The sequence below is a fragment of the Phocoena sinus genome, chromosome 20 (assembly GCF_008692025.1).
Source record: "Phocoena sinus isolate mPhoSin1 chromosome 20, mPhoSin1.pri, whole genome shotgun sequence".
In the NCBI taxonomy this organism is placed as follows: Eukaryota; Metazoa; Chordata; class Mammalia; order Artiodactyla; family Phocoenidae; genus Phocoena; species Phocoena sinus.
The window spans coordinates 17,895,259-17,922,310 of NC_045782.1; the positions used below are offsets into that span (position 1 = coordinate 17,895,259).

General features: G+C 45.0%; 2 protein-coding genes across 3 annotated transcripts in view; one reads left to right on the forward strand and one right to left on the reverse strand.

The window, feature by feature from the left end:
* The window catches only part of RHBDL3 (rhomboid like 3), a 46,234-nt gene extending 39,537 nt beyond the window's left edge, over positions 1-6,697 (forward strand). The window contains exons 6-7 of one of the 2 annotated variants that reach the window (XM_032618072.1): positions 41-101; positions 3,015-6,697. In XM_032618072.1, the coding sequence (XP_032473963.1) occupies positions 41-101; positions 3,015-3,414 (461 nt within the window). In that variant the 3' untranslated portion in view covers positions 3,415-6,697. The remainder of the gene's footprint in view (positions 1-40; positions 102-3,014) is intronic. The other variant, XM_032618073.1, reaches the window with a different exon arrangement.
* Positions 6,698-9,171: 2,474 nt separating this feature from the next.
* Positions 9,172-23,732, reverse strand: C20H17orf75 (chromosome 20 C17orf75 homolog). Its single transcript, XM_032617425.1, has 10 exons — positions 23,470-23,732; positions 22,477-22,557; positions 19,900-20,025; positions 18,859-18,999; positions 18,556-18,613; positions 16,611-16,730; positions 15,766-15,830; positions 15,476-15,612; positions 14,356-14,459; positions 9,172-11,326 (listed from the first exon to the last, which is right to left on the reverse strand). The coding sequence occupies exons 1-10, from the start codon at positions 23,607-23,609 to the stop codon at positions 11,111-11,113; spliced, it is 1,188 nt and encodes a 395-aa protein (XP_032473316.1). The 5' UTR covers positions 23,610-23,732; the 3' UTR covers positions 9,172-11,110.
* Between the last annotated feature and the right edge of the window lie 3,320 nt (positions 23,733-27,052).

Here is a 27,052-nt window from a genome sequence, read left to right on the forward strand (position 1 = left end):
TGATCTGGAACTAATGGAACTCTGTCTCCTTTTTCCCTAGAACTGGTCAGGCATGAAGTGTCAATTCAAGCTGCTTCGGATGGCTGTGGCCTTGATCTGTAGTAAGTTCTGACGGGGCAGGCTGGGGGAGGGGAGCCCTGTACTGGGCCTGGGGGATGTAGAGACGGCACAGTCCCTGCCCTTCTGGGACTTGTGGTCAAAAAGAAAAGGGAGACGTGTCCACAATGTGCAACATGGTAGGGATGTTATGAGAGGGTCTGGCCTACGATGCTGCTACCTAACCTTTCTTCAACTTTTCACTGATGTATAATCTGCAAACGGGAAAGGGCATGCAGGATTAGTGTCCAGCTCAATGGTCATACCAAGAAGAATAACCTTTTCTGGCTTTTAGTTTTTTTATTTCAAAAAAATTTCTGGTTTCAGTATTTTTATTTAAAAAAATGTTTTTCCTTCCAGCTTTCTTGAGATATAGTTGACATACAGCCCTGTGTAAGTTTCAGGTGTACAGCGTGATGATTTGACTTACACCCATCATGAACTGGTTAGTACAGTCAGTTTAGCGAACATCCGTCATCTCATACAGATGAAGAATTAAAGAAATGGAAAAAAAATATTTTTTCCTTGTGAGAAAAATAACTTCTTCACCTTTTGGGTCATGGAGTTGATCCTTTGAGATCTCCTTGGAAGCTTCTCCTTGGAAGCGCGCACACACACACACACACATGCACACACTCTAAAACTCGCAGTTCAGCAGGTTCACAAACTGTAGCTAATCCATGAACCCCCGTGAACAGGTGCCATGGGGGCCTTAGTTGGGAGAAGTCAGTCCACCTGCATTTTGAGTGTGAAAGACAGGCAGGTGTTTGCCAGATAGACAGGATGCAAGAGGACACTTAAGGTGCAGCGGGAACAAAGACACGGGTGGGTGAAGGGTCATGGCTGGCAAGTCAGTTAACAAAACTGCCCCAGGAGGTTCAGGACTGTGTGTGATTATGTAAGAGGTCATTGGAGTCAGATCATGGAGGGATTTAAATGCAAAGAGAAAAATTGGGCTTCATTTTGAATGTACTGGGAGGCCACTGGAGGCCTTTAAACAAGAGAGAGACTGACGGTTTTGAGTTTGCAGTCACTCATCAGGCTGCAGGATGCAGAGGATGTTGAGTGAGGGGGATGAGACCAGAGGCCAAGAGGCTCATTGTGAGATGGGAAAAATGAGTCTGAACAGAGGAGAGAAGAGGGACACACAGACTCTCATTCAGTCCCCAGAACATGGCTATGAAGAGTGGATTATTGTCAGGCTTAATTTACAGGCTCAGAGCGTGAAGTTCCTTGCCTGGGGTCACCCGCCCTAGAGGTGGTAGAGCCAGTGTTCAGAGCCAGCCTGTGCCATCTCTAATGCCCCACACTTCAGCCAGGCTGGGCAGGAGCTCCTGGTCTGTGCCTGGGTCAGCTACCTGCTGTGTGGGGAGGAGGAAGACTGAGCCAGAACAAAGGAGCAGGGGCCTGGGTGGGCTCCACTTAAATCCACTTTTACATCCCTTGTACCCCTGGCGTTCAGGGCCCTCTGGTCTCCGTTTCCTGGATGGGGTTGGAGGATCTCTAATCCCAGAGAGGAACTTCCAGCCCTAAAACTCACAGAATCTTTGAGCCGGGGCCATGGTGGGCCGTGGGGGGGCAGTGGGCTGGGAGCAGTTGGGGAGCATAGCCTCCAGTTTGCTCAGACTGAGTTTGTCTGTTTGCAAGGAAAGGAACAGAATGATGTCTTGCTGTTTAGAAGAATCCAACTCCAAGCAGCATAAAAACTGAAATGTGGTTTTGGAGCTGGAACCAATGCCATTCAAACCTCGTTTGCGGACCGCAGGGCCTGTGAAGCAAAGGCAGGAAGATGCCCCAGGGCCTGGGGAGGCATGTGGGAGGGCACTGTGGGCGTCCCTCGCCGCTCCTTTTCCGCCATCTATTGGCCACCCCTGGAGTTGCAGGATCCAGGCCAGGAGGCTGGGCAATTCCCCGGGGGAAGGATCATCCCTCGAGGTGTTGGCATCTCTGGGACGGTTAGTGTGGAGAGAGGTGCCCTGGTTAATTAACTGGTAACGAATAAGTAGAAAATTCCCCTCAAAGGCTTTAGTCTGTCAAATAGGGATAAGAATCCCCACACTTGGTGTTTTTTGGGTGGTAGGTAATGAAATGGCACAATTTCCCAGCACTTATCCTTTCAAGAGAGTACATCCCCATTGGACTGGCCAACCCAAGAAGTTCGTGCAAGAACGATGGATTGGAGAGTGGGATGGGGGCGTTTTAGAATCCGTTAAGGTTAAATTCCAGCACTTTGTTGGGATTGTTTATTTCCATTCCTTCTTTGCCCTTCTTTCCCTTCATCCCTTCCTTCCAACCACAGAAGCACTGGTTCTGAGGGTTCTTTAAGGGTTTTGAACTAGTACATGAAGACACTTTATAAAATGTAAAGGGCTAGCACGTATTGAGGTTGTTATCAATGTCCCGGCCGTGCAGCCTGGTACCTAGAGGCTGAGACTTGATACAGATGGGGAAACTGAACCTGCAGGACTCACACCTGCAGGGGTGCAAGGGCCTTTGGGCTTCTGCACAGAGCTGTCCCCTCTGCCTGGAACGCTCTTCTTAGGGTCTTCTCTTGATATTCAGATGTCAGTCCTTTAGGAAGATCTGATTCCCCAAACTAAAGAATCCCCCTCCTTAAATGTGGCCTTGATTTTAAATCACCTATTTTTCCCCCATAGAATTTCTTTTACTGAAATTATCTTACATACGTAACTATATGCTGGTCCATCTCCAGACCCTGTGAGCTCTAGGAGGACAGAGGTTTGTGTGTTATCGTCACGATTATATTTCCAGTGCACAGAGCAAACAGTGCTTGGCCTGATGGGTAGTGAATGCATCAGTGGGTGGACGGCTGGATGAATGGATGGACTGCAAGGCTTCCTGCTCAGCCCCCGCCCCGTGGCCCTCCTGTGACTTCTTTGTGCTTCCTCCCCTTGCAGTGAGTATGGAGTTTGGGCGGGCCGTGTGGCTGCGATTCCACCCATCAGCCTATCCCCCGTGCCCTCACCCGAGCTTCGTGGCACACTTGGGTGGCGTGGCTGTAGGCATCACCCTGGGCGTGGTGATCCTGAGGAACTACGAGCAGAGGCTGCAGGACCAGTCGCTCTGGTGGATTTTTGTGGCCATGTACACCGTCTTTGTGCTGTTCGCTGTCTTCTGGAACATCTTTGCCTACACCCTGCTGGACTTAAAGCTGCCGCCGCCCCCCTAAGGGCCTGGAGGACCTTGGTCGGGGAGGGGAGGGAGAAGCAGTCGGGCAAGGAGCAGCCGTGTTCTTCTTCTCATCACCAGCTCAGTGAGGCCAGGGAGGCGAGGACGAGAGACGCTGGGCCGCTGTAATATTTGTGTTCCGATTTGAACAGAGTGGAGGCATTTTTCTGAAAGGCACCTGTTGGAGGGTTTGGATGTGGCTTCTGTAGTTTTTCTAGATTGTTCTGAAAACCTCGGGCCAGGGTGAAGGCCTGGGGTGAGATGAGAGTGGCCGTCCCCCTGGGCTGGGCGTGTCCCATGTGTACAGGGGTCCCCTCCCTTGTCATAGACTGGGCACCAGCCTTCTCACTCATCGCCACCCTGAGACACCTAAGCGCGTAAGGAGGGCCTGAGTCTGTAGTAGCCAGGCAGGCCCTTGTCCAGCCCAGAGGTCACTGTGGGCCAGGAAGTGTTCCCTCCATAGCTGTTGGGTCTGGAGCTCTAGAGTGGAAGGGAGCCTGGTGGTGGAGGACATGTCGACTTTGGTCTGGGGGGCCCAGGGTGCCCTCCCATGCATGTCAGTGGGTGCTGGGATGTGGCCTCTAGTGCCTGGGGTGGGGTGGGCAGAGGAGGCCAATTCTGTAACTCCAGGCCCCACCTTTGCCCTGCAGGTACCCAGCGAGAGGAACCCAAGTGGGAGGGAATAAACTTTGTTCCAAGTTCCCCCCTGAGGAAGGGTATCCGCTTTGGGTGTCTCCTGGGTGCTGACATCTCACACCAGTGCCCCAGCATCCATACCCTTATGTTCAGGGCCTTTTCCTCCCCTTCCACTGCCCTGACCCCCCAATGTGCCTGTCCTTTGTTTATAGAGCCAGTGTTCTGATACGTGTGTGCATGCGTGAGTGTGTGCGTGTGCGTGTGCGTGTGTGTGTGGTCTGGTGGGCGGATGCACGTGGGATGGGAAAGACAACGTGAGGCCAGTTGGAGGCAGCAGAGGAAGCTGTGAGGGGCAGAGGGGGATGGGGCGGGAGTTTGCATGAGAGGAAGGAGGGTGCTGAGAGATGGGAAAAAGCTTGCCCCCTTCTTTCTTGCTTTCCTCAGAGAGGCTACTGGGCTTTCTTGCCTTTCTCAGAGAGGCTCCCGGGAGCCTCTCTGAGAATCACTGACCGTGGGAGACTTGCCGTGGTGGAGGGAGACCTCGGGCCTTTCCAGGGACCCTCAGGATGCTGAGGTTTTCCTCGCCTTTGCCAAGTTCTGCTCCAATTCCCATCTAGAATAGACTCCCTATCTGAAAAGGTTCTGTTGTATCTCCCTTAGGAGCCTTGGGGGCGCAGGAGAGGCTGGAGCAGGAATGTTGAGGCCAAGTGCCCTTTTGAGTTGAGGGCACAGGAGGCTACAGAAAAGGAACTCAATTCAGATGGAAAACTACTCCTGGAGAAGAACTGTAGGGTGCTTGGGTGAGTGTCAGAGGTGAGGGCAGCCCATAGACTCAGATGCTCAGAGCTGGGAGGGAATACGGAGATGATCAAATCCATCCCCCAACCCATTACACAAGTGGCAAACAAGGCTGAGGCATCGACCCCTGATAGAAGCTTGTGCCCACCCTGAGGGGAGGGTGTGGGGAGGATGGCGTTTGACAAACTACGCCATTCCCTTTCTACCGCTCTGGGAACTCACAGCCACTGACAGCCCAGAGGCTGCGTTCGTGCAGGGATGGGGCAGCCACATGCCTGACAGAGCCCTTAAATATACCAAGGTCCAGAGTCAGCCAGGCCAAGCATTTGGGGGTCTTGGGCCACTGTGATCGCACGTAAATGGTCAGGGGTCTTCCTAGCCAGGGACACCCCCAAGCCATGCCAAGCCCTTCCCTGGCTTTGCCCAACAATAGATGGTTCTGGTCCCCGCGTCTGGCTCCCGAGGTCCTGCTGCACTTGTGCCAACGCTGTGCTGAGGACTGCCAGCCCCAGGGTGGGGGGTGAGCCTGGGTGTGGCTGAGCTGTGCCAGTCTGTGCCCTGCCAGCCACTCTCTGCCCTCCTGAGAGACAGCTGTAGCTGGAAGAGTCTGCTTCTTAGGAGACTCTGAGCTGGAATGGGGGCCAAGAGGCTCGGGTGAGGATGGGGGCGGGGCTCAGCCCTGGGCTGCCGCCACTGCTAACCCTGAGTGGCGCTGTCCTTTCCTGGAGGGACAGAAGCTGCTGGTGCCTGGCTGCAAGGCAGGGGCTTCCCCTCCAGACCCTGGCACCTGAGAGCTCTGGGATGTGGGTGGAGGAGGCAGAGAGGGGCCTTCTTGTTTGGTGCGGCCTGGAGAGGGGCAAGAAGACTGTGAACCAGAAGAGTCTAGAAAGCCCTCAGAGAAGTACCCAGTTCCTTCAGAGTTTGAAGCCTGTTACCGAGATGGACTGCCTGAGGCGGAGGTCCTTCCTCCCATCCTGTTAAGTCTGCCCTGCAAGGTCTGGGATGCGCTGAGGGAGCCTCGTCCACACCTCAGGCCTCCAGCCCCAGCTGCTCCCTGTCCAAAAACAGCCCTGAAGTTCTTTGCTGTGCTCAGCGCCCACCTGCACCGCCTCTCCCGACCATCGCTCCAAGCAAGACTGCCCAGTGATGACGGCAGTCACTCCACACCACTCAGGTCTCCAACCCAGGGCCGGGAGACAGCTGTCCGGTAAGAAGGCTTTACTTTTGGAGTCTGGCTTTTTCCCCGGCAAGTCCCTCTGTTCCCGAGCTCCCAGCACCTGCCAGCAGCACGTCCCCGTCGTCCTCCGTCCTCCCTCCTCTAGTATGGCCACCTGGCCAGGGTGCTGGGAAGCAGAGGGTAGAGTGAATCTTCAGGCTGTGGAGGCCAGTTGCCTTTCATCCGCAGGCTCCAGAGATTGAAAGCTGAGCTTCCCCAAACAGCAGCCCTAGACTCACTCCCTCCCTCCCTAAATGCAAGAGGAATCATGGAAACTGGGGAAAGGAAAACAAACCTTCAGAGGAGAAATTTCGTTTTAATGACACCATTCATCATTCATTTTTTAATTAGGAAAAGCTCCCTAATGAGCCGCTTTTGACAGCTAATGGGATTCTCAACTTCCATGAGGATCATTCTTGCCCAGAGGATTAGGGGAGTTGCTGCTCGCCAAGCCTGGATCTTCTTTCCCCAGTGTCCAATTTAGTTTGCAAATAATGATGATTCCCGGGTGCAGTGGAAACCCTTTCCTGACATCATTCATGTTGCTCCCAGTGCTGGCTGGAAAGCTCTGAAACTCCTCTGCCTTAAAAAACTGCCCAACACTGATCTTCCTCTGCCCAGGACTTGAGTAAGTGGAAACAAAAAACACAAGCTGCAATGTTTGTTTCGAAATATTTTTATATTGTGTATATTGTGTATATTTTTGTTGTAACATATTATTTGAGCACAGATTCCATTAAAGATTTTTTTTTTTTTCTTTAAGCCATTGGTTATTCAAGAAGTGACCTGAAGGGCTGGCATTGGACTCTATTTCATCTCAGTTTGGGTTAGGGAGGGGGAGAGTGTGGACAGCAGTGGGGGTGGGTCTACGATGTATGCGCTACAGATGGGGCATCCGTGCTCCGTGCTGGTGTTTCCAGCTCGGTGGTTCTTCCTTTTTTTTTTAATATAAATTTATTTATTTATTTATTTTGGCTGCATTGGGTCTTCGTTGCTGCGCGCGGGCTTTCTCTAGTTGTGGCGAGCCGGGGCTACTCTTCGTTGCGGTGCGCGGGCTTCTCATTGTCATGGCTTCTCTTGTTGCGGAGCACGGGCTCTGGGCTCCAGGGCTTCAGTAGTTGTGGTACGTGAGCTCAGTAGTTGTGGCTCACGGGCTTAGTTGCCCCGCGGCGTGTGGGATCCTCCCGGGCCAGGGCTCGCACACGCATCTCCTGCATTGACAGGTGGACTCTTAACCACTGCACCACCAGGGAAGCCCAGCTTGGTGGTTCTTAACGTTTCTTGAATTACTGAGTTCTTTTGACTGGTTGATGAAAGCACGATTTCTCTGCCCATAAAAATGCACAGATAGACAATTTTGTGTACGATTTGGGGGGAAAGGGCTGTGAATAAGGAAACTCATCCATAGTTTCAGGTCAAGAACCTCTGTGCCAGCTGTCCTGGTGGGTGCCCTGCCTTCCCCTTCCACTCTTACACGGTACCCCAATGAGAGCTTAATATTTTGACTATTATTATTGGGGGAATTGTCTTCAAAATATCCTAGGTACTTCCTTTTTTACCCCAATGACCTAGTCTTTAGGTCTTTCTAGAGGCTGTCAGTACCCTGATCTTGAGAAGCGATTAGGAATGTTCTCAGGGTAAAAGGGCATGGACAGTTCACATACAGAACGGGAAAATAAGAGGAGCATTAAGCGTTAAGGTAGAGTCTGGTGCTTGGTAAGTTTAACAATCGAGTGGGCTTTGAATGGATGAAACCTGAGAAGGTGATCCGTTCTCACCAGTTTTTCTAAGCTGATGGCAGTGTATGTAGTTTTGCCATTCATAACTTTCTCTGGAGGATTAAACTACCCTGTTAAATTCACTGTGGGAGTTGTTTCCCTTAAATGTTTTCACATCAGTCTCCTGTGTATCATTTACAAATATTTTAAAATGCTTTCTGGAATGGCAGAAGTCACCCCAGAACAAACTTGAGAGCAGGGTTCAGCCTAAAGGTCCAGGAACCCACTTCTGTCTGGAGTGTGGAGAACTGACTCTCCTAGAAGGAAAGTCTGGACCCTGTCTGCAGCCGTGTTCCCAGGACTCAGTTCCAGGTTCCGACACCCGAGGCAGTTAAAGGTAAGCTCCCTGGCAGCCAAAAGTCGTTAAGCCAGCTTTGGACTTGGCCTCTTAGCACTTCCTTCTTCACTCTTCGGCTTCCTCCCTTCCTCCCTTCTACCATTAAGTAATGGGAAGATTCTTTCTTCCCATTACTTAATGTTTACCGATAATGAGGTAATTATGAAGACCATTTACTGGGTACCTACTACGTGCCAGGGCACTGGGCGAGAGGCACTTTCAATCTTTCATTTAATTGCAAAGCTACTTGGTGTGAAGTGGGTATAAGTACACCCGTATTGACACTTGAGGGGAAGGCTTAGAGAAGTTCAGTAACTTGCTAGTAGGATCACACCCAAGACTGCCTGCTTCCAAAGTTCGTGTCCTTAGCCTTCGGGTGTTTGTATAGAACTTTGAGGACACTAAGTTTGTAGAAGCATCAGGGTGTTTGTTTAAAGAGCCAGTCTCATTGCCCTGGGCCTAGGGCCATCGGTCACAGCCGTGAACCTTGGAACATTAACTCGGTGTTCACTTAACAGGATCTCCGTTTTGTCAGCCCTCCCAGAGGTAGGTCACAAGAAAATCAGCAGCTATCACCCCCTATCACCCCCCAATTTCCAGAATCTAGCATTTATGCCAGCGCAGAGTGGTACGAAGTCCATGAGGCACATTTAAGAAGTTTAGCAGCTATAGGACTGGAGCTGCCTTCTTAGACCTCCAAATGGAAAGACTTCATTGAAGCCAGTGGGGTTTCCATTACTAAGAAGGCACATGGTTAGGAAAATGTAGTCCTAGTAACTGAATCTTATTTCTGAGATGCCTGCAGGCTTTTCTGGCATCTGGTATAAGGGATCCTCTGGTAAAGGAGAGGCATTCTGTCGTGGTTAATAATGAATGAGAGTGAAAGGAATTGACTTGGGTTATTGAGTTTGAAAGGTAAACTTTACTGGACAATGAATAAAACATTGTGATGGAAATTGCTCCTACACTCTGCCTGATGCCTCCTGCAAGCTGCAGAAAGGTGTCTCCCAGCAGGTGATCTGATTTTCTTCAACAAATTCCTTAGCCTAACGAGTATAATTTCCCCCATAAACTTGTTGTGAGTTAATAAAAATGTCAGGCTGGAGAATTGAGCTCACTGAATAAAAATGACTGTGCTGGTGTTGTTTTATTATTATTATTATAAATATAATTACAGATAAATTGAGACCATTTTTGATATGTGACAAACATACATTTCCTGTGTATAGCACACAGATAATACATAATGTATTCCACACCTGAACAAATGCTTTTTAAAACTTTAAAAGTTAATATATTAGCTTATTAAAATTTGAATACAGTACATGTTTTTGGTCATGAGCTCTTTGAGTTTCTTCTCATGGCCCACAAGATATTCAACTCCATGTCACTATTTTCCTTGTCTACAGTAGTGATACACAGTTCATCATACACTTTTAAAATAAGACTGTTTTATATATAACTGTGTAATGTGGTGAGCTTACATTACAAAAAGTATATATAAAAGTACATATAAAGAATATGTAATTATGCCTTGACTCTATCCATAAATGACTTGAAGCAGGTAATACATTTGCTTTTAAATGCTATTCACAACATGGACTCTTGAATATGTGAATTTGAAAATGAAAAATATGTTTTCCAGACTCAAAATGTTGATGTCTTAACATTGTTTATTTAAAAGTTTGATTTCCAAGTGGGCAACCCTACATTAGAAAAAGATTCAAGGGCTGTGCCATAAAATCGCTTGTTTTCCATAGTCATTCTGAACTTAATGCTATAAAAAAGATGCTACTTGGATTTTTTTTTTTCTACACTGACTGTGATCCAAGTTATTAAAGTTTAAAACCATATGAAAGCCTTTATGAGGATCCTGAATTGTATTTCTCATTAAAGAAAAGAAATGGCTCAGTGAGTCATGTCTCTAGACTTCAGTATAAGAGAAAGCAGAAGGCCGTTGTCAGTCATTTGGAAAGTTAAAACTCAGCACTTAATGTGAATTTAGATGAGTGTAGGAGAGGACTTTTATGGGCTTGTGTTCCTCTGAGCATCCTGAGGGCAGTGAGAACACAAGACTTCTGATCTTCTAAACGAAAATCATTATCAAATGGATTTATTAAAGAGCTAAGCAGAACAAACCGCAGTCATATGTGTGTAGCTACGGTTGGCTTCCATGGGAATTATAAACGGCTCTGAGAACACTTTCAACTGATTCAGAATAAAACAATTTAAGGCTTGCAACAAATGTACAAAAAACTAAAAGCAATGATTAACCCTGACATGAAGAATCTCTGTTACATTTGCTTGTAAAATTTATGTACTTTGTTTCTTTTTTGACCCTCTGTTTAAAAAATCCAGCATTTTCGTCTGAAAGAAAAAAGAAAATATAGGCTCTTGGCAAATACCTGTGAACAAATGAAGAAAAGTGATGGGGCCACTTCTGCAGTAGCTTTCTATCAGAGATAATGTTTTATCTTGAAGCTAGTACATCTATTTTTAAAGCTCATTTACCTCCCTACGCACTCATGATTTATTTGCATATTGACACGAAAGCTGGCTTCATCATCCATCATCAATCAGACAAAAAAAATCTATCAAGCACCCACAGGATGCACAGATCTGTTTTTGAAATGGTGTCGTGGTGTTAATCTGTCCTAAAACTAGGAGTACTTTTTTTAAAAGAAGCTATAGTACGTTGAGAAAGAAGTATTATCATTTTTCTGGGAGGAAAAGTTGCTAAATACTGCAGCAAACTCCTCACAGAAGCCACAAAATCACCTCTGAAGTTTTTTAAGGAACAACTAACTCCCTGAAGTCTAGAATTTATGAGACCAGCAAATGTAAAATTTTCACAACTCTAACACACATCTATCTAGGGCTCAGTGAAGACTTGCATCAGATTTATATGTCTTATTAGGTTTAATCTTAAAAGTACAACATGAAAAAACCTAGAATGTTTCAAATAATCTGAAATAGCAATCCTATGACAGTTATAACAACTGCAATTTCAAACACCAAGGCTTGCATAACTTCACAATATAATCATCTCAAAACATGTGATTAAAAACTTTGGGTAGGAGCTTCTTTCATAAATTCTTCGAGGACAGCTACCACACTTTTGGCTTCGGGCATTTCTTCGTGTTCCACTTTAACAATCTTCAAAAGGATATCTCCACTACCACAGTTCTTTAGGAACATGTAACATTTAAACAAAGCATAATGATTCATTTCTGCCTGCCGGATAAATCTCTTCAAATTATTTGTGTCTTGTATGGCCTAGAAAAAGATTACCCAGTTAAATGTGTGTTTAGTGAGATAATAATGAAGCCTGAAAAAGACCTCCTATCTAGCTGAGAACTCAACATATGTTACTGAAATGTTTGCTTTTTATTTTTGAATATTTTCATCATTTTTATTGCTAATATGCTTTGCCCTTGGTAGAACAAAATCTTTTATATATATAAAGTAAAAATACTTTACAAATCTCCTAAATAAGGTGACAACATGCCTCCCCACCAAAATTTTGAACCCTTAGGCATGGAACTCCTTTTTTTGAACCCTTAGGCATGGAACTCCTTTCCAACTAAGATATGTCACGAATTACAAGACTGAAGTCCTTGAAATATAAGCAAGCATTCAATCCAATTAATTGGATATGCAATGGTACATATGCAGAAGCCACTGAAAAATATAAATGGAATGCCTTTTGAGGATTCTAGTTCGTGTTTGTTTTTAAAAACTTATTTTAATTATTGTGAATAAGGCTTATGGTACAAAATAGATACAGAATAATGCAAATTTATGGTTAAGACCCGGACTCTACTGACAATTAGGAAACCATAAACAAGACCAAAAGACAACCCTCAGAATGGGAGAACATATTTGCAAATGAAGCAACTGACAAAGGATTAATCTCCAAAATTTACAAGCAGCTCATGCAGCTCAATAACAAAAAAACAAACAACCCAATCCAAAAATGGGCAGAAGACCTAGATAGACATTTCTCCAAAGAAGATATACAGACTGCCAACAAACACATGAAAGAATGCTCAACATCATTAATCATTAGAGAAATGCAAATCAAAACTACAATGAGATATCATCTCACACCAGTCAGAATGGCCATCATAAAAAAATCTAGAAACAATAAATGCTGGAGAGGGTGTGGAGAAAAGGGAACACTCTTGCACTGCTGGTAGGAATGTGAATTGGTTCAGCCACTATGGAGAACAGTATGGAGGTTCCTTAAAAAACTACAAATAGAACTACCATATGACCCAGCAATCCCACTACTGGGCATATACCCTGAGAAAACCAAAATTCAGAAAGAGTCATGTACCAAAATGTTCATTGCAGCTCTATTTACAATAGCCCGGAGATGGAAACAACCTAAGTGCCCATCATCGGATGAATGGATAAAGAAGATGTGGCACATATATACAATGGACTATTACTCAGCCATAAAAAGAAACGAAATTGAGCTATTTATAATGAGGTGGATAGACCTAGAGTCTGTCATACAGAGTGAAGTAAGTCAGAAAGAAAAAGACAAATACCGTATGCTAACACATATATATGGAATTTAAGAAAAAAAAAAATGTCATGAAGAACCTAGGGGTAAGACAGGAATAAAGACACAGACCTACTGGAGAACGGACTTGAGGATATGGGGAGGGGGAAGGGTGAGCTGTGACAGGGCAAGAGAGACTCATGGACATATACACACTAACAAACGTAAGGTAGATAGCTAGTGGGAAGCAGCCGCATGGCACAGGGATATCGGCTCGGTGCTTTGTGACCGCCTGGAGGGGTGGGATAGGGAGGGTGGGAGGGAGGGAGACGCAAGAGGGAGAGATATGGGAACATATGTATATGTATAACTGATTCACTTTGTTATAAAGCAGAAACTAACACACCATTGTAAAGCAATTATACCCCAATAAAGATGTTTAAAAAAATAAAAATAAATAAATAAAAACACCAAAAAAAAAATTAAAAAGAAATAAAGATTGTTTACATATAAAGAATGACAGGTAACATCTTTCATTAGTATTGCCTTTACAATTTATAATGTCGCTATATCACAGTGGATAGATTTGCTCCATTGAAATGTGTCTTTTTGTTTGTTTATCTGCAAAGAGTAAACTAACATGAAAAAATGTTCAGCCTGAATAATAATTAAAGACAGACTTGAACAGCTATGGAGTGCCAGTATTAAATTAATAAAAATAAATAAGATTGATAAAAAACCTGTTGTATTAGGTTCTGCACAGAAAACCCACACACATTGCTGGCCATTCTGTAATTTGTTCCTATTTTTCTGAAGTGCAAGCTGGCAATTTGTAAGAGGAACCAAAGCATTCAAACCCTTTGACTTGGTAATCCCACGTTAGGGAATATACCCTAAGGTAATAATCCAAATGAAAAAAATACGATCCAGCAATGCTCCTTCTGCATCTCCCTGAAGAAAACAAAACACCTATTCAAAAAGGTATCTGCACCCTCATGTTCCCTGCAGCATCACCGAAGAACCCAAGTGTCCACTGACGGACGAGTGGACGAAGAAGCTGTGGTATATATACCCAGTGGAATACCACTCAGCCATGAAAAAGAATGAGATCCCGCCATCGGTGACAACGCGGATGGACCTCAAGGGCATCGTGTTAAGTGAAACAAGTCCGACAGAGAAAGACAAATACCACACGATCTCTTCTACATGTGGAATCCAAATATATAGAGTTAAAAAAACAAACAAGCTCATAGACTTCGAGAACAGACTGGTAGCCACCAGAGGCAGGAGGTAGGGAGTGGGAGAAATGGGTGAACTGTTTTGGTTTTGGTTGAAATAAACTGAATTTTTTAAATGCAAATAAAGGGACTTCCCTGGTGGTCCAGTGGTTAAGAATCTGTCTTGCAATGCAGGGGACGCTGGTTCGATCCCTGGTCAGGGGACTAAGATCCCACATGCTGTGGGGCAACTAAGCCCGCGCGCCACAACCAGAGAGCCCGCACGCTGCAATGAAGAGCCCACGCTCTGCAACTAAGACCCAACACAGCCGAAAAAGAAAAAAAATAAAAAATAAATCAAATAAAAACAGTGATATACCATTGTCACCCTGTCAGATTAGCAAACATGAAAAGTTTAGGTACCCAGTGGTCACTGGGTATGGGAAAACTGGCACTGAGGATTCTAGTTTTGAGAATGACATCATAGCTATAAAGCAGATTTGTTACTCAGTCACCGGTACTAATTACAATTCAGACAAAGACTATGCGTGGCACTCGGCACACAGCCAATTAGTTACCTTTAGTTTAAAGTTCTCCAGGACTTGTCGAAAAAGAAAAGGGTTGCCTCCTTCAGCACCATTCAAAAAAGCCTGCATCCAATCCTCACAAAACCGATTGCTTCCTATAAAATATTTTAGAAAAATAAATAAACGTGAAATCACAAGACATTTATTCGTCCTTTCTTTTTACTTATTTTCTTTTTTTTGCGGTACGCGGGCCTCTCACTGCTGTGGCCTCTCCCGTTGTGGAGCACAGGCTCCGGACGTGCAGGCTCAGCGGCCATGGCTCACAGGCCCAGCCGCTCCGCGGCACGTGGGATCTTCCCGGACCGGGGCACGAACCCGTGTCCCCTGCATCGGCAGACGGACTCTCAACCACTGCGCCACCAGGGAAGCCCTATTTTCTTTTTTTTAAATTGAGGTGTAATTGACATATTAGTTTCAGGTGCACAACATAATGATTCAATATTTGTATACATCGTGATATTCTTTCCTCCTTTATAAAAACTCTTATAATGAATTATTTAAGACTTCTATAATGGTCTAAAAAAAATTAACTCACCACCTGGTTAAGAAATACCAAAATGGTTGAAGCTCCAATGTGCCTCTTCCCAATCGCATCCCCTTCCTTTCCCCTTCCTTGCCCATGTCTTTCTTTAAACTTTTGCCACATACTTTATCTATAAGCCCTATATAGTATTATTTTGCATATGTTAAAACTGTATTTTTCTTTAATGGCTCTTGCACTATATAATACGTTTGTGTGCTATACTGAGACATATAGCTCTAGTTCACTCATTGTCACGGCTATATAGTATGCCATTGTACGAATAGAGCAGTTTATCAATTCTCCTGTTGACAGACACTTAAGTTGCTTTCAGTTCTTTGCTATTTCAAACAGTGCCCTTATGAACATCTTGTATTTGTCTCCTTGTGTACACGTACAAGAGTTCTCTATATACCTAGGAGAAGAATTGCTAGGCATGACATGATTTCCACGTTTCTAGAACTGCTATTGTTTTTGGTGATTTGGGGATAAACATGTAAAACTGCAAAAGACAGGAAGGATAAGTTTGCATCATTTGTTCTCAGCGCAAAAAAGGAGATTCACAAGCCTGCTCCCGGGGTTGTGGCTCACCTGCGTTGTGGAACTGAGGCTGGGAGCTACTACAATCGATGATCACAGACTTATGCTGCTCCTCCGTCATAGCCATGCACAAAGACGTCATGGTGCCTTCGTGAATAAGGCCTTGGAGACTGGCCACACTCAGAAACCTGCCACACACACAATCCTTTTGCACAAACTATATTATAGGATGGGAGGGAGGAAGCAGATTCATTCTGCATTGGGAGTGGGGGTGGGTGTTAAAAACATAAACATCAGGCTTGCTGTGGAAAAGGTTCTCTGTTTGCAAAACTGTTCTTTACCTGTGAATGTCTCTCTTTGTTTTTTCATCTGATTCTTTAACCTCAACAGGAGTATAACTCAGAGCCTATGAGAGAAAAATAAAGCCTAACTGATACATGTATTCCAGTTTTCCTTGTTGCGCAGCCACTTGTGACTAAACATCACCTCCCCCAATAACCACCATGCTAGACGATGCTTGCTCGGCACTGTCCGGGAGCTCTCCAGAGCCTTGTTCAGCTGTTGCTCACTAATGGTCTGAAACCTGGCTTCACCACCTGGGCTTGTGGGGCCATCCAGCCTCAGCTGCATCTACCTACCACATATTTACATGAAAAATCTGGCCATTTACTCGAGCCTACCCCATTGTCTAGATATTTTAGTGAATTTTTCATTTTTTATTTGGACATTTTTATATAGGTAAAATCACTTTTGATTTCCATTTTCCTTCTCAAATTATTTTGGAAATTACACGTCTTCCAGATCACTTCAAAGAGTAATTATTTTAGGGAGTTCCCTGCTGGTCTAGTGGTTAGGATTCGGGGCTTTCACTGCCGTGGCCCAGGTTCAATCCCTGGTCGGGGAACCAAGACCGCATAAGCTGTGCAGCGCGGCCAAAAAAAAAAAAAGGTAATTATTTTAAAACGTTTTATCTTATTAGAAGACTCAGTATTTGCAATTCTACCTTAGTAGTGTAACTTTCTAGATCTGAATAAATAGAGTGTGGTCTATCCTAATGCAGGCATCGTCTGAATGAATATTCGGGGGGAAGGTAATGTTCAGAGAAAATAAATATGTCTTTAAATAATCCAAACTCGGCCAAAGTGATTCTCAATTAAGGAAATGCTTTTGTTTGGGCAATACTTACAGCATGTAGCAGAAAGGTAAGCTGCTCCTGAAAGAGATGAACCACCCTTTGGATTGGGCATACAACATCCTCAAACCAGCTGCTCAGGTAGGACTGTATGTGGTTCTCCCCACCCCTTTCCTAGATCGAGAGAGAATGTCATTTGCTTTGATATCAGCCTTCACCTTGGACAGCCTTCACCTTGGACTTAACATTTTCTTCATGATACTCTTGACAGTGAAAAGAACTGGGGACAGACACCTTCTTTTAAGCTAACACCACAAATTTTAAAAAAGGAATTGTGATATAACTTTGCTGGGCTTGTTGGGCAGAGTGGGGATTAATTCAGTACTGCATTTCTTAAAAACACACTAAGAAATGCGTTATATAAAATGAAGAGACTGAATTAATAGGGTTCCATGCTATTTCATCACTGAAAGGAGTTGGGGCATTTACATGTCAATCTCCTCCCACTGTACTGTGAACTCTTGGAGATACTCTCTTAATAATCCTCATCTCCCCAGCACCTGGCACAGCGTCTGAAACGTCCATGGATGAGCTTATAAAGTGCCTGTTGAATGAAAGAATGCAGATAGTTTGTTCACACTCGAAATGCGAACAGGGAAGGATACAAGTCATCGCATCAAAGCACTCAAGCCCACTCCGGGTGTCAGACACGCTGCCAGGAGCTCATTTGGCTTCCTTGGCTGTGCTGCTCCCTGGGGCTGGAGGGAGAGCTCCAGCCTGGGAGAGCAGCTCCCCCTAGACTCGTATCCCCGGCTCACTCCTATGCTATCCTTTCCCCTCCTGCAGTGTCTTGTAAGCACATGCACAAGTGAAAGAAAGGAATTATTACCACGTGTAATGGGGAGTAAATTTTAAGAGTTATGACTTAACTGCCACCAACCAAACACATAGTTTTTAAAAGGTACAGATAAAGGAATTGATACGGAGGTATCTAATTCATAAAAGATCGATTAATGAAAACTGGGATGTTTCTAAAAATCTTTGAGGTTGAGTTCAAGGACAGTCATCCCATTGCATAGCATGTCTCTGGTGCCAGAGGCTTTGTGGGCCATTAGTTCTGACCAGAATATAAATCTTATGTGTCTAGAAATTGAGAAAAGAACGTCATCTTCCTTGCTTGGCATGTTACTATATACCTTTGAATTTAATTGAATTTTTCACAGATGCAAAACTTCAGAAGCAGTCTTGTGAAACATACAGCACTTATAGGACTATGTTCCCTGCTTCCCTTAACAAGCACCTTTCTTTTTTTTTCTTTTTTTAAAACAGAAATCCATTTTAAATTAATTTATGTATTTTTGGCTGCGTTGGGTCTTCATTGCTGCACGCGGGCTTTCTCTAGTTGTGTGGAGTGGGGGCTACTCTTCATTGTGGTGCGCGGGCTTCTCATTGCGGTGGCTTCTCTTGTTGAGGAGCACGGGTTCTAGACACGCGGGCTCAGTAGTTGCGGTGCACGGGCTCTAGAGCGCAGGTTCAGTAGTTGTGGCGCACGGGCTTAGTTGCCCCGCGGCATGTGGGATCTTCCCGGACCAGGGCTCGAACCCGTGTCCCCTGCATTGGCAGGCGGATTCTTAACCACTGCACCACCAGGGAAGCCCCCAAGCACCTTTCTTTTAGCCCACAAAGTAGCACATTTTCAGAATTTCTAAGTGTTTGTGTCCACCTGGATGATTTGACAAGTATAGCAGTCGCATAATGTTAATCATCTCAGTCTTTAAAAATATTAACGCAGGGACTTCCCTGGTGGTCCAGCGGTTAAGACTGCACGCTCCCAATGCAGGGGGCCCAGGTTCAATCCCTGGTCAGGGAACTAGATCCCGCATGCCACAACTAAAGATCCCACGTGTTGCAACTAAGACCCGGCACAACCAAATAAATAATAAATATTTTAAAAAAAAGAATGAAACTCTTTTAAAAAAGATTAATGCAATCATCTTACCTCACAGTTCATGTTGTTTTTCAGCCCTTGAATATACTTGTCCAATTCAAGCCTGAAAGTATGTTCTTAAGGAAGCAATAAAGGATGAATCAAGAAAGGGTTTTATTTCTCAATAGATAATATAAAAATCTCTCAAATAACTGTCAATTAAAACAAGCCAAGACAAACTGGTCGTATGGAGGTCTGAAATTGAAGTTAATGCGTAAGAGGTAGAAAACCTTTTCGGAGGTTGCTAGTAATAATCCTCTACTTGCCTGCCAACATTTTCCTTCCTGATACCCTCAAAGACCAAAGAAAGGATATAGCTCAAGTCCTTTTTCAGACCCTCCTAAAAAGCAGACCACATACTCTGAACAGTTATGTTCAGAGTCTGTTGTTGTTTGGGAAAGCAGTTTTTCTTGTTGGAAAAGGCAGTAATAACAACCAACTCGGTAACCTGGAGCTCTAGAACAGAAAGAAAAAGGTTAAATGTATTATTTTGATAACTCATGCATGTAGTTCTGTAGACTCCTCTGAGCCCTGGTCATCCTGATCTGGCAATACCATTAGATTGCTCAGTAGGTCAGAGCTTCCCAGACTTCTTGGTTTACTTGTAACAACAGAGGAAAATGAACATATACCATAATGGGCTTTAGCTAAAGCAGCACCTAACAAACATGGAATTTCTTTGAATTCTCCTGTCTTATGTGAAAAATGCATGCAAATTTCACTCTTGTTCATAGTTTATCCATGTTCACATAAATATAATCATCTTTTCTCCCTCCCCTAAACCTTCATGAATCACTGAAGCTCCAGGCAGATGTGAAGTGTTTATCCGATGGCCTTATCTTTGGTATGTGGCCTCATACTCCTGAGAGGACTTGATGCCAATATCATGGTCTGAAGTGAACTACAATCAAGGGGTGTAGTAGAAAGATGGCGGGAATTCAACTGAGGACACCTATATTTAAGCCTGAATTCCATCAGTGTGACCAGCCTTGGGACCTCAACTTCTCTGAGTTTATTACTTCATCTGAAAATGGAAGAGTATCTGCTTTATCACCCCTTTGTAAGGAGAATGGCATTGAAGTTTGTGAAAGCCCTTTACCACTGTAAAGTATACAGTTATAGTTTTGGTAATGAGCTCCTTTCTTCCAAGTACAAGACTAAATATGTACACTGAGGAGGCAGTCTCTGCCGTTCAGTTAAGTCCATTCCACAAAAATGTGAGGCCCAGTGCTCAGCTGCCAGAGAACAAAGATGAACTTTGCAGGTCTAGTAGGTACTGATCTTTTGGAGTTTCTCACCACTTCTCGTATTTAGCTCAGAAATAAAATCTCAGGATACAGCACATTTTATACTTACCTCAGCTCCACAGATGCAACATTACCCAGCCCTTCAAAGACTGCTCCCTTAGAAAGACGCTTAGCAATGAAACTGCACAGCTCTGGCTCCAATTCAGATGGTAGATTAGTATCCGCCAAGGAGAGGCTTGACAAATGAAAGACACACGTTCCTTACCAGTGGACTCTGCATTTACACCCCGTAAGTCAGACAGGACATCGCTAAAAGCCCTCACTAAGGACTCGGCAAAGCTTTCTATCTGACTCCTGTTGGTGAGGCTTCTAGGAATGTATATCACCAAGTATGATCTACCTCATCCATTTAAAATAGTTCTATCTTTCCAGCTCATTCTCTCTAGTATTATGACTCCACTGGGACCCCCAAGCCACTGACCTTATATCTTTTTCACAGTAGCCTCAAGTTTCTCATCCTCATCTCCTTCCTCCTTACCCAGCTTAAATTCCAGTCATTGTAATCACACCCCTGCACACATTCTCATTCAACCCCTTTGTTTTCACCTCCCTGTACCTGCTTAGCAAAACTTCAGCCCTGGTTAGTCCAGCTCTCTACCTACTCTGCATCTGCACCTATGCAGCTGAATGTGGTTGGACAAAAACCCATATCCACAGTGTCTAGTCTCATTTTAAATTAATGACCACTAGGAATTCCCTGGCGGTCCAGCGGTTAGGTTGGTGGTTTCACTGCCGTGGGCCCGGGTTCAATCCCTGGTCGGGGAACTAAGATCCTGCAAGCCGTGCAGCACAGCCAAAATACATACATACATTACATACATACATACATAAATGACCACTAGCCTCCAGTGGGCCCTACTTCTGCCCAGCTATCACATTTCCTGGTTCACTCATTCTTCAACTCTTTGAGATCTCTATTTTTCTTTAAATTAATTAATTAATTAATTTTGGCTGCATTGGGTCTTCGTTGCTGAGCGTGGGCTTTCTCTAGTTGTGGCGAGCGGGGGCTACTCTTCGTTGCAGTGCGCGGGCTTCTCATTGTGGTGGCTTTTCTTGTTGCAGAGCACGGGCTCTAGGCACGCGGGCTTCAGTAGTTGTGGCTCGCAGGCTCTAGAGCACAGGCTCAGTAGTTGTGGGACACATGGCTTAGTTGCTTCACGGCATGTGGGATCTTCCCAGACCAGGGCTTGAACCTGTGTCCCCTGCATTGGCAGGCGGATTCTTAACCACTGTGCCACCAGGGAAGTCCCTCGAGATCACTATTTCATGCCTCCTCTTCTTTCCTCAATCCTCCAACTACCTACTACCCATGAATAAACACACCAGCTTAGTGATCATTTATGAGCTAAACATAAACACTTCAGTTTGGTTGAGATTAGAATATAAACAGAAACTATAAATTGAATATGCAGGAAGAAAAGCTTTTCTGTCATCAAACTTCCCAATATAAAATATAAACCCAGTAAGCCTCACATCTTTGGTTTCATGTTATGGAAAATTTCAAACATACAAAAAGTAGAGAGAATAGTATAATGAACCCACATGTACCTACCACCCAGTTTTGACAATTATCAGCTTATGGGCAATCTTGTTTCACTTGGTGGCGGGGATAAATTGGGAGATTGGGATTGACTTTTACACACTACTATATATAAAATAGATAACGAAAAAAGACCTAGTATATAGCACAGAGAACTCTACTCAATACTCTGTAATAGCCTATATGGGAAAAGAATCTAAAAAAGAGTGGTTATATGTATACATATAACTGATTCACTTTGCTGTCCACCTGAAACTAACACAACATTGTAAATCAACTATACTGCAATAAAAATTATTTTTAAAAGAATCTTGTTTCACCTGTACTCCCATGTTGTCCATACCTCCCACTTCCCAGACTTATTTTGAAGCAAGTTTCTGGAATCATATTATTTCATCCCTAAATTTCTCATTAGGTATCTCTAAAAATGAGGACTTAAATAAATATATATATATATATATATATATATATATATATATATATATATATATATATATATCTCCACAGTCCTATTACAGTACCTGGAAAATTCCTTAAATCATCCATCATCCAGTCACTCAGTGAACATATTTTTGTATTATACTACACTTTGCATCCATCAAGTGTTGAGGTTCATTCATTCATATATATATAAGTATATATTAAATATCTACCCTGTGCCAGGTACCACTCAAGGTACTAGGTAGGGAGACATCGATGAACAAAAGAGACGGCAATCCCTGCTATCCTGGAGTTTACACTGTAGCGTGCAGCAAAGGAGCTATGAAAGGGTATTCAATGCGGGGGGGAAAGGAGGATTTTAAATTTCTTGATACCTATATTGAATATTTACTGGAGTTCCAATCAAGAAGCTCAGATTAACTGTGTGGCTAATCACCCTGGGGCTAATCACAAGGGTATTTGGATCTGCCCCAGCCTTGACTAAATGAACTAATGAAATCAAGATGAGGTTCCTAGGGGAGAGGCGGGCTTGATGGTTTGACTCAGGGAAAGCTGCGTGGAGACAGGGTACCCACTGACATCTGCAGGCCAGAGATGCTCTTAAGAGAAAAGCACATACGCGGGATATGGCCAAGCTGTTTTTACCTGAAATCATCACCAGAGGGAGTTTCTGCATTTGTGCCACTTGGGCTTCCATCATCGCTGTCCGCTCGCTGCTGTGCCAATCTGCACGCCGCAAAAGCAAGTCAGCTATCAACTTATGGGTTCTAACTCAAGCGGAGTATGCGGCCCCACCCCCCGCAAGCAGGATAGGGGCAGTCAACTAAAATGCTGCAAGGTAGAAGTGCTTGAATCCTCCACTGCCTCCATTGACAGGGAAAACCCATAAAACAGCTCTGACAAGGGCTCCTTCTCTCTCCAGGCCACTTAAGGGGTGGAGGAAAGGCTAAATTAAACATCCAGAAGAGTCAAGGAAATTTACTCTTAAAAACAGACTTTACAGGGAATTCCCTGGTGGTCCACTGGTTAGGACTCGTAACTTTCACTGCTGAGGGCCTGGGTTCAATCCCTGGTCGGGGAAATAAGATCCCCCAAGCCACGCACTGCGGCCAAAACAAAAACAAAAACAAAAACAGACTTCAAGGGCCAGAAGAACCCCAGGAAGTCTGCTGGGGCAGAGGGAAAAGAGGCAGCAAGGACAGAGGGTAACTAGAAGGTGGGCGTGGGGGTAGGGATGGCGGGTTGGGGATGGAGGAAAGTGGGGAGACAATGACAGGAAGGACAGGGGATGGGAATTGACATTATTGAGCGTGTGTGGCACTGCGCTAAACAAAAGGCAGGGGCGACAGGAAGGGGCTGGAATGTGTTAAGGACAGAGCGCACAGGCATGGGAGCGCCAGGCACAAAAGTCCAGGATGGGGGCCCGGAAGTACCGCGTAAGGCGAGGAGGGCCCTGAGGGCCAGAGACCTTGGCTGGGAGGGGAGAAGACGGCGTTTGAGAGCCGCCAGGCTGCGGGACCTGGGGTGGGCTGCGGGGCCGGGCGGCGGGGCCGAGCGGCGGGGCCGAGCGGCGGGGCCGAGCGGTGGGGCCGAGCGGTGGGGCCGGGGCGGGGCCACAAGGGCGGTCGGGCGCTGCACCTGCTTCCGCGGTAGCTGTAGAGACAGTAGTAGCTGCTGGGCGGCGGCTCGAGTCTCCGCTCCTCAGCGGAGCCACCCTCCTCGCTGCTCTCTAGCTCCTTTTCATCCCCATCCAGCGATTCCTGCAAGGAGGGGAGCATCGCGGCGGCCACTGAATGGTCCTGTGTCCCCGCCAAACCGCTCCCCCGCTGCCGTACAGTCCTCGGTGGCCCGGCTCCTCCGGCTCCCAGCCCTCGCGTATCTGCGTTCCGCCGGTTTCCCGGGCTCTCAGGCGAGGAAGCTGGACCGCCCCCTGATTTTCATGTCTTCTCTCACATCATTCAGGTCTCTGCAGAAACGTCACTTCCTCAGAGAGAATTTGACTGCCCTATGCAAAACACATCCCACACGCACCTCTACTGATGTCCCATCAGTCTCTGTCCTGTCCCCTTATATTTACTTCTTCTTCATAGCACTTGCCCCCACCTTATGTATTTGTTTACTATGTCTCTCCCAGTAGAATGTCAGCTTGTTCATTGCCATATCCTCTGTCCTAGCCCACGGCCTACGGTGCTCAAGAACTGTTTGCTGAATTCGTCTTAAGATTTTGTAACGCCTAGGCATGTTTTTCTTGCACGTTTCACCCTATCACTATATCAAAGATATTAAAGTACACCTACATCCCATGTTAACTTTATACAGAAAAATAATAGCTAACATGTACGGAGCAGTTTCTGTTTGTGAGGACCCTTCTAAGTGCTTTACAAATACTTACTCATTTAATTCTCACAACTCCATGAGGTAAATATTATTCCATTTGACAGATGAGTAAACCAAGGCCAGTATTACTTAACTTGTCCATGGTAAAATAGCTAATAAGTGGCAGAGTGGCATTCAAACCCACTCTGGCTCTAGAACTTTTTTTTTTTTTAATTTATTTATTTTTGGCTGCCTTGGGTCTTCATTGCTGCCCGCAGGCTTTCTCCAGTTGCGGCGAGTGGTGCGCGAGCTTCTCATTGCACTGTCTTCTCTTGTTGCAGAGCGCAGGTTCTCGGCGCGTGGGCTTCAGTAGTTGTGGCTCGTGGGCTCAAGAACACAGGCTCAGTAGTTGTGGCGCACGGGCTTAGTTGCTCCATGGCATGTGGGATCTTCCCGGACCAGGGATCGAACCCGTGTCCCCTGCATTGGCAGACGGATTCTTAACTACGGCTCCACCAGGGAAGTCCCTCTAGAACCCTTAATACTGCAAAATTGAATTGAGGATGACTTGTTGATCTAAAATTATTGGACAATTAATCTCAGGGTTGTTTTGTTTTGTTTTTTTTCACTTCTTTAGATCTTTAATTTCTTACAATATTTTGGTTTTCCAGAATATAGTTCAGAACTTTTGTTAAATTTATTCCTAATTTTTATGCTTTTTGATGCTATTGTAACCAGAATTGTTTTCTTAATTTTATTTTCAGATTGCTTGTTGCTAGTGTATAGAAGTACAATTGGGGCTTCCCTGGTGGCGCAGTGGTTGAGAGTCCGCCTGCCGATGCAGGGGACACGGGTTCGTGCCCCGGTCCGGGAAGATCCCACATGCCGCAGAGTGGCTGGGCCTGTGAGCCGTGGCCGCTGAGCCTGCATGTCCGGAGCCTGTGCTCCGGAATGGGAGAGGCCACAACAGTGAGAGGCCCGCATACCGAAAAAAAAAAAAAAAAAAAAGAAAAAAGTACAATTGATTTTTGTTTATTGATCTTGTACTGTGAACTTTGTTGAACTCTTATTAGCTCTATATTTTTAAAACATGTATTCCTTAGAATTTTCTACAAACAAGTGTATTAGTTTTCCAGGGTTCCCATTAACAAAGTACCACAGACTGAGTGGTTTAAACACACACACACAATTTTTTTTTTTTTGGCTGTGCGGCTTGCAGGACTGAACCTTGGGGTCCCAGCAGTGAAAGTGCTGAGTACTAACCACTGCACCCTAAACAACAAAATTTATTGTCCCACAGTTCTAGAGGTTAGAAGTCCAAAGTCAAGGTGAAAACAGGGTTGGTTCCTTCTGAGGGCTATGCGGAAAAGTCTGTTCCAGGTTTTTTTCCTTGATTTATAGTGGTCTCCTTCCTATCTCTTTATAGTGTTTTCTTCTATACCTATCTCTGCAACCAAATTTCCTTTTTGTAAGGACACCAGTCACCAGTGTCCACCCCAATGACCTCACCTTAGCATTATTACCTCTGTAAAGACTCTATTTCCAAATAAGGTCACATTATGAGGTACTGGGGGGTAGGATTTCAACACATTACTTTTTCTTTGCGGGCTTTTTCTTTTATTCACATACTCATGCCATCTCTGAATAGAAATGGTTTTACTTGTTCCATTCCAATCTGGATTCCTTTTACTTCTTTTTCTTGCCTAATCACCCTGGCTGGACCTGCAGTACAATGTTGAATAAGAGTGGCAAGAGTGGACATCCTTATATTGTTCCATCACCTTCTTTCTTCATTTTTGTGTTTGGTAGAGCACTGGGCACCATCTAAAATTATCTTATTTTTTATTTTAGGAAGAATGAATAAATGCTTTTCTATATATAACCACTCCCTACTTCACACCAATTTCATCTCTTATCCAGATCACTGTCACATTCTCTATGACTTGCCTTTCAGCCTCCACCAATCCACTGTTCCCACTGTAGGCAAAACGATTTTTTCTAAAACTCAAATCTAATTCAGCTTCATGCTTACTAACTCTGTGACTTTGTGTCAATTACTTCAACTCCCCTCCCCCCCTTTTATTGGCTGCTCCCCCCGCAACTTGTGGGGTCTTAGTTCCCCCCCATCAGGGGTCGACCCTCGGCAGTGCAAGTGAGGAGTCCTAACCACTGGACCACCAGGGAACTCCCTGCTTCAACTCCCCTAAGCCTCTTTTTCTTCATCTATGTTAACCGGGTGATAACAATGGCACCTCCATCACAGGTTTGTTGAGACAAGTAATGTAAAACTTACCACCTTGTCTGGCGCACGATAAGCGCTCCATGGATATCTACTATTACTTTTTCCTTTTAATAGTAACATCTAATTTACATTACTGGTTATTTCTCTATGCCAAACTCTGTTATAAGTGCAGACAGAGGAAGTTTAAGTGGCTTGCCCAAAGCCACGCAAATAGGCAGTGGCACTGGTGGAAAATGAACCCAAGCACTGGACTCTTAACCAGCTATACTCTTATTTGCGTTTTTCTCTAACTGCGCTCTTAAAATTCTTCTGTTGCTTCCCAGAGACTTCAGCATAAAATCCAGCTCCTCAGGCTGCTGGAGAATCTCCGGAAGTCGCCTTTGCCAGCCTCCCTAGGATTATCTCTTGCCATCAGCCCCTTCACTACGAGCTCCAACCCTACTATCTCTAGTGTTTTTTCAGGTGCTCAGGCTCAAAGACGTGCACTTTTTGCGCCCTTAGTGAGATACCCTCTCCTCCACCTCGTTTGCTCCCATTGACCCTGCAGGAAACCTTCCTCGATACCCCAATGACCGCCAAGGCCCTGTAAACGGTTCCTCTCCTCTGAGGTTCCGCAGCACCTCGAATTTCCGTCACCGCGGTGGTCACGCTGCGTCGTTTACG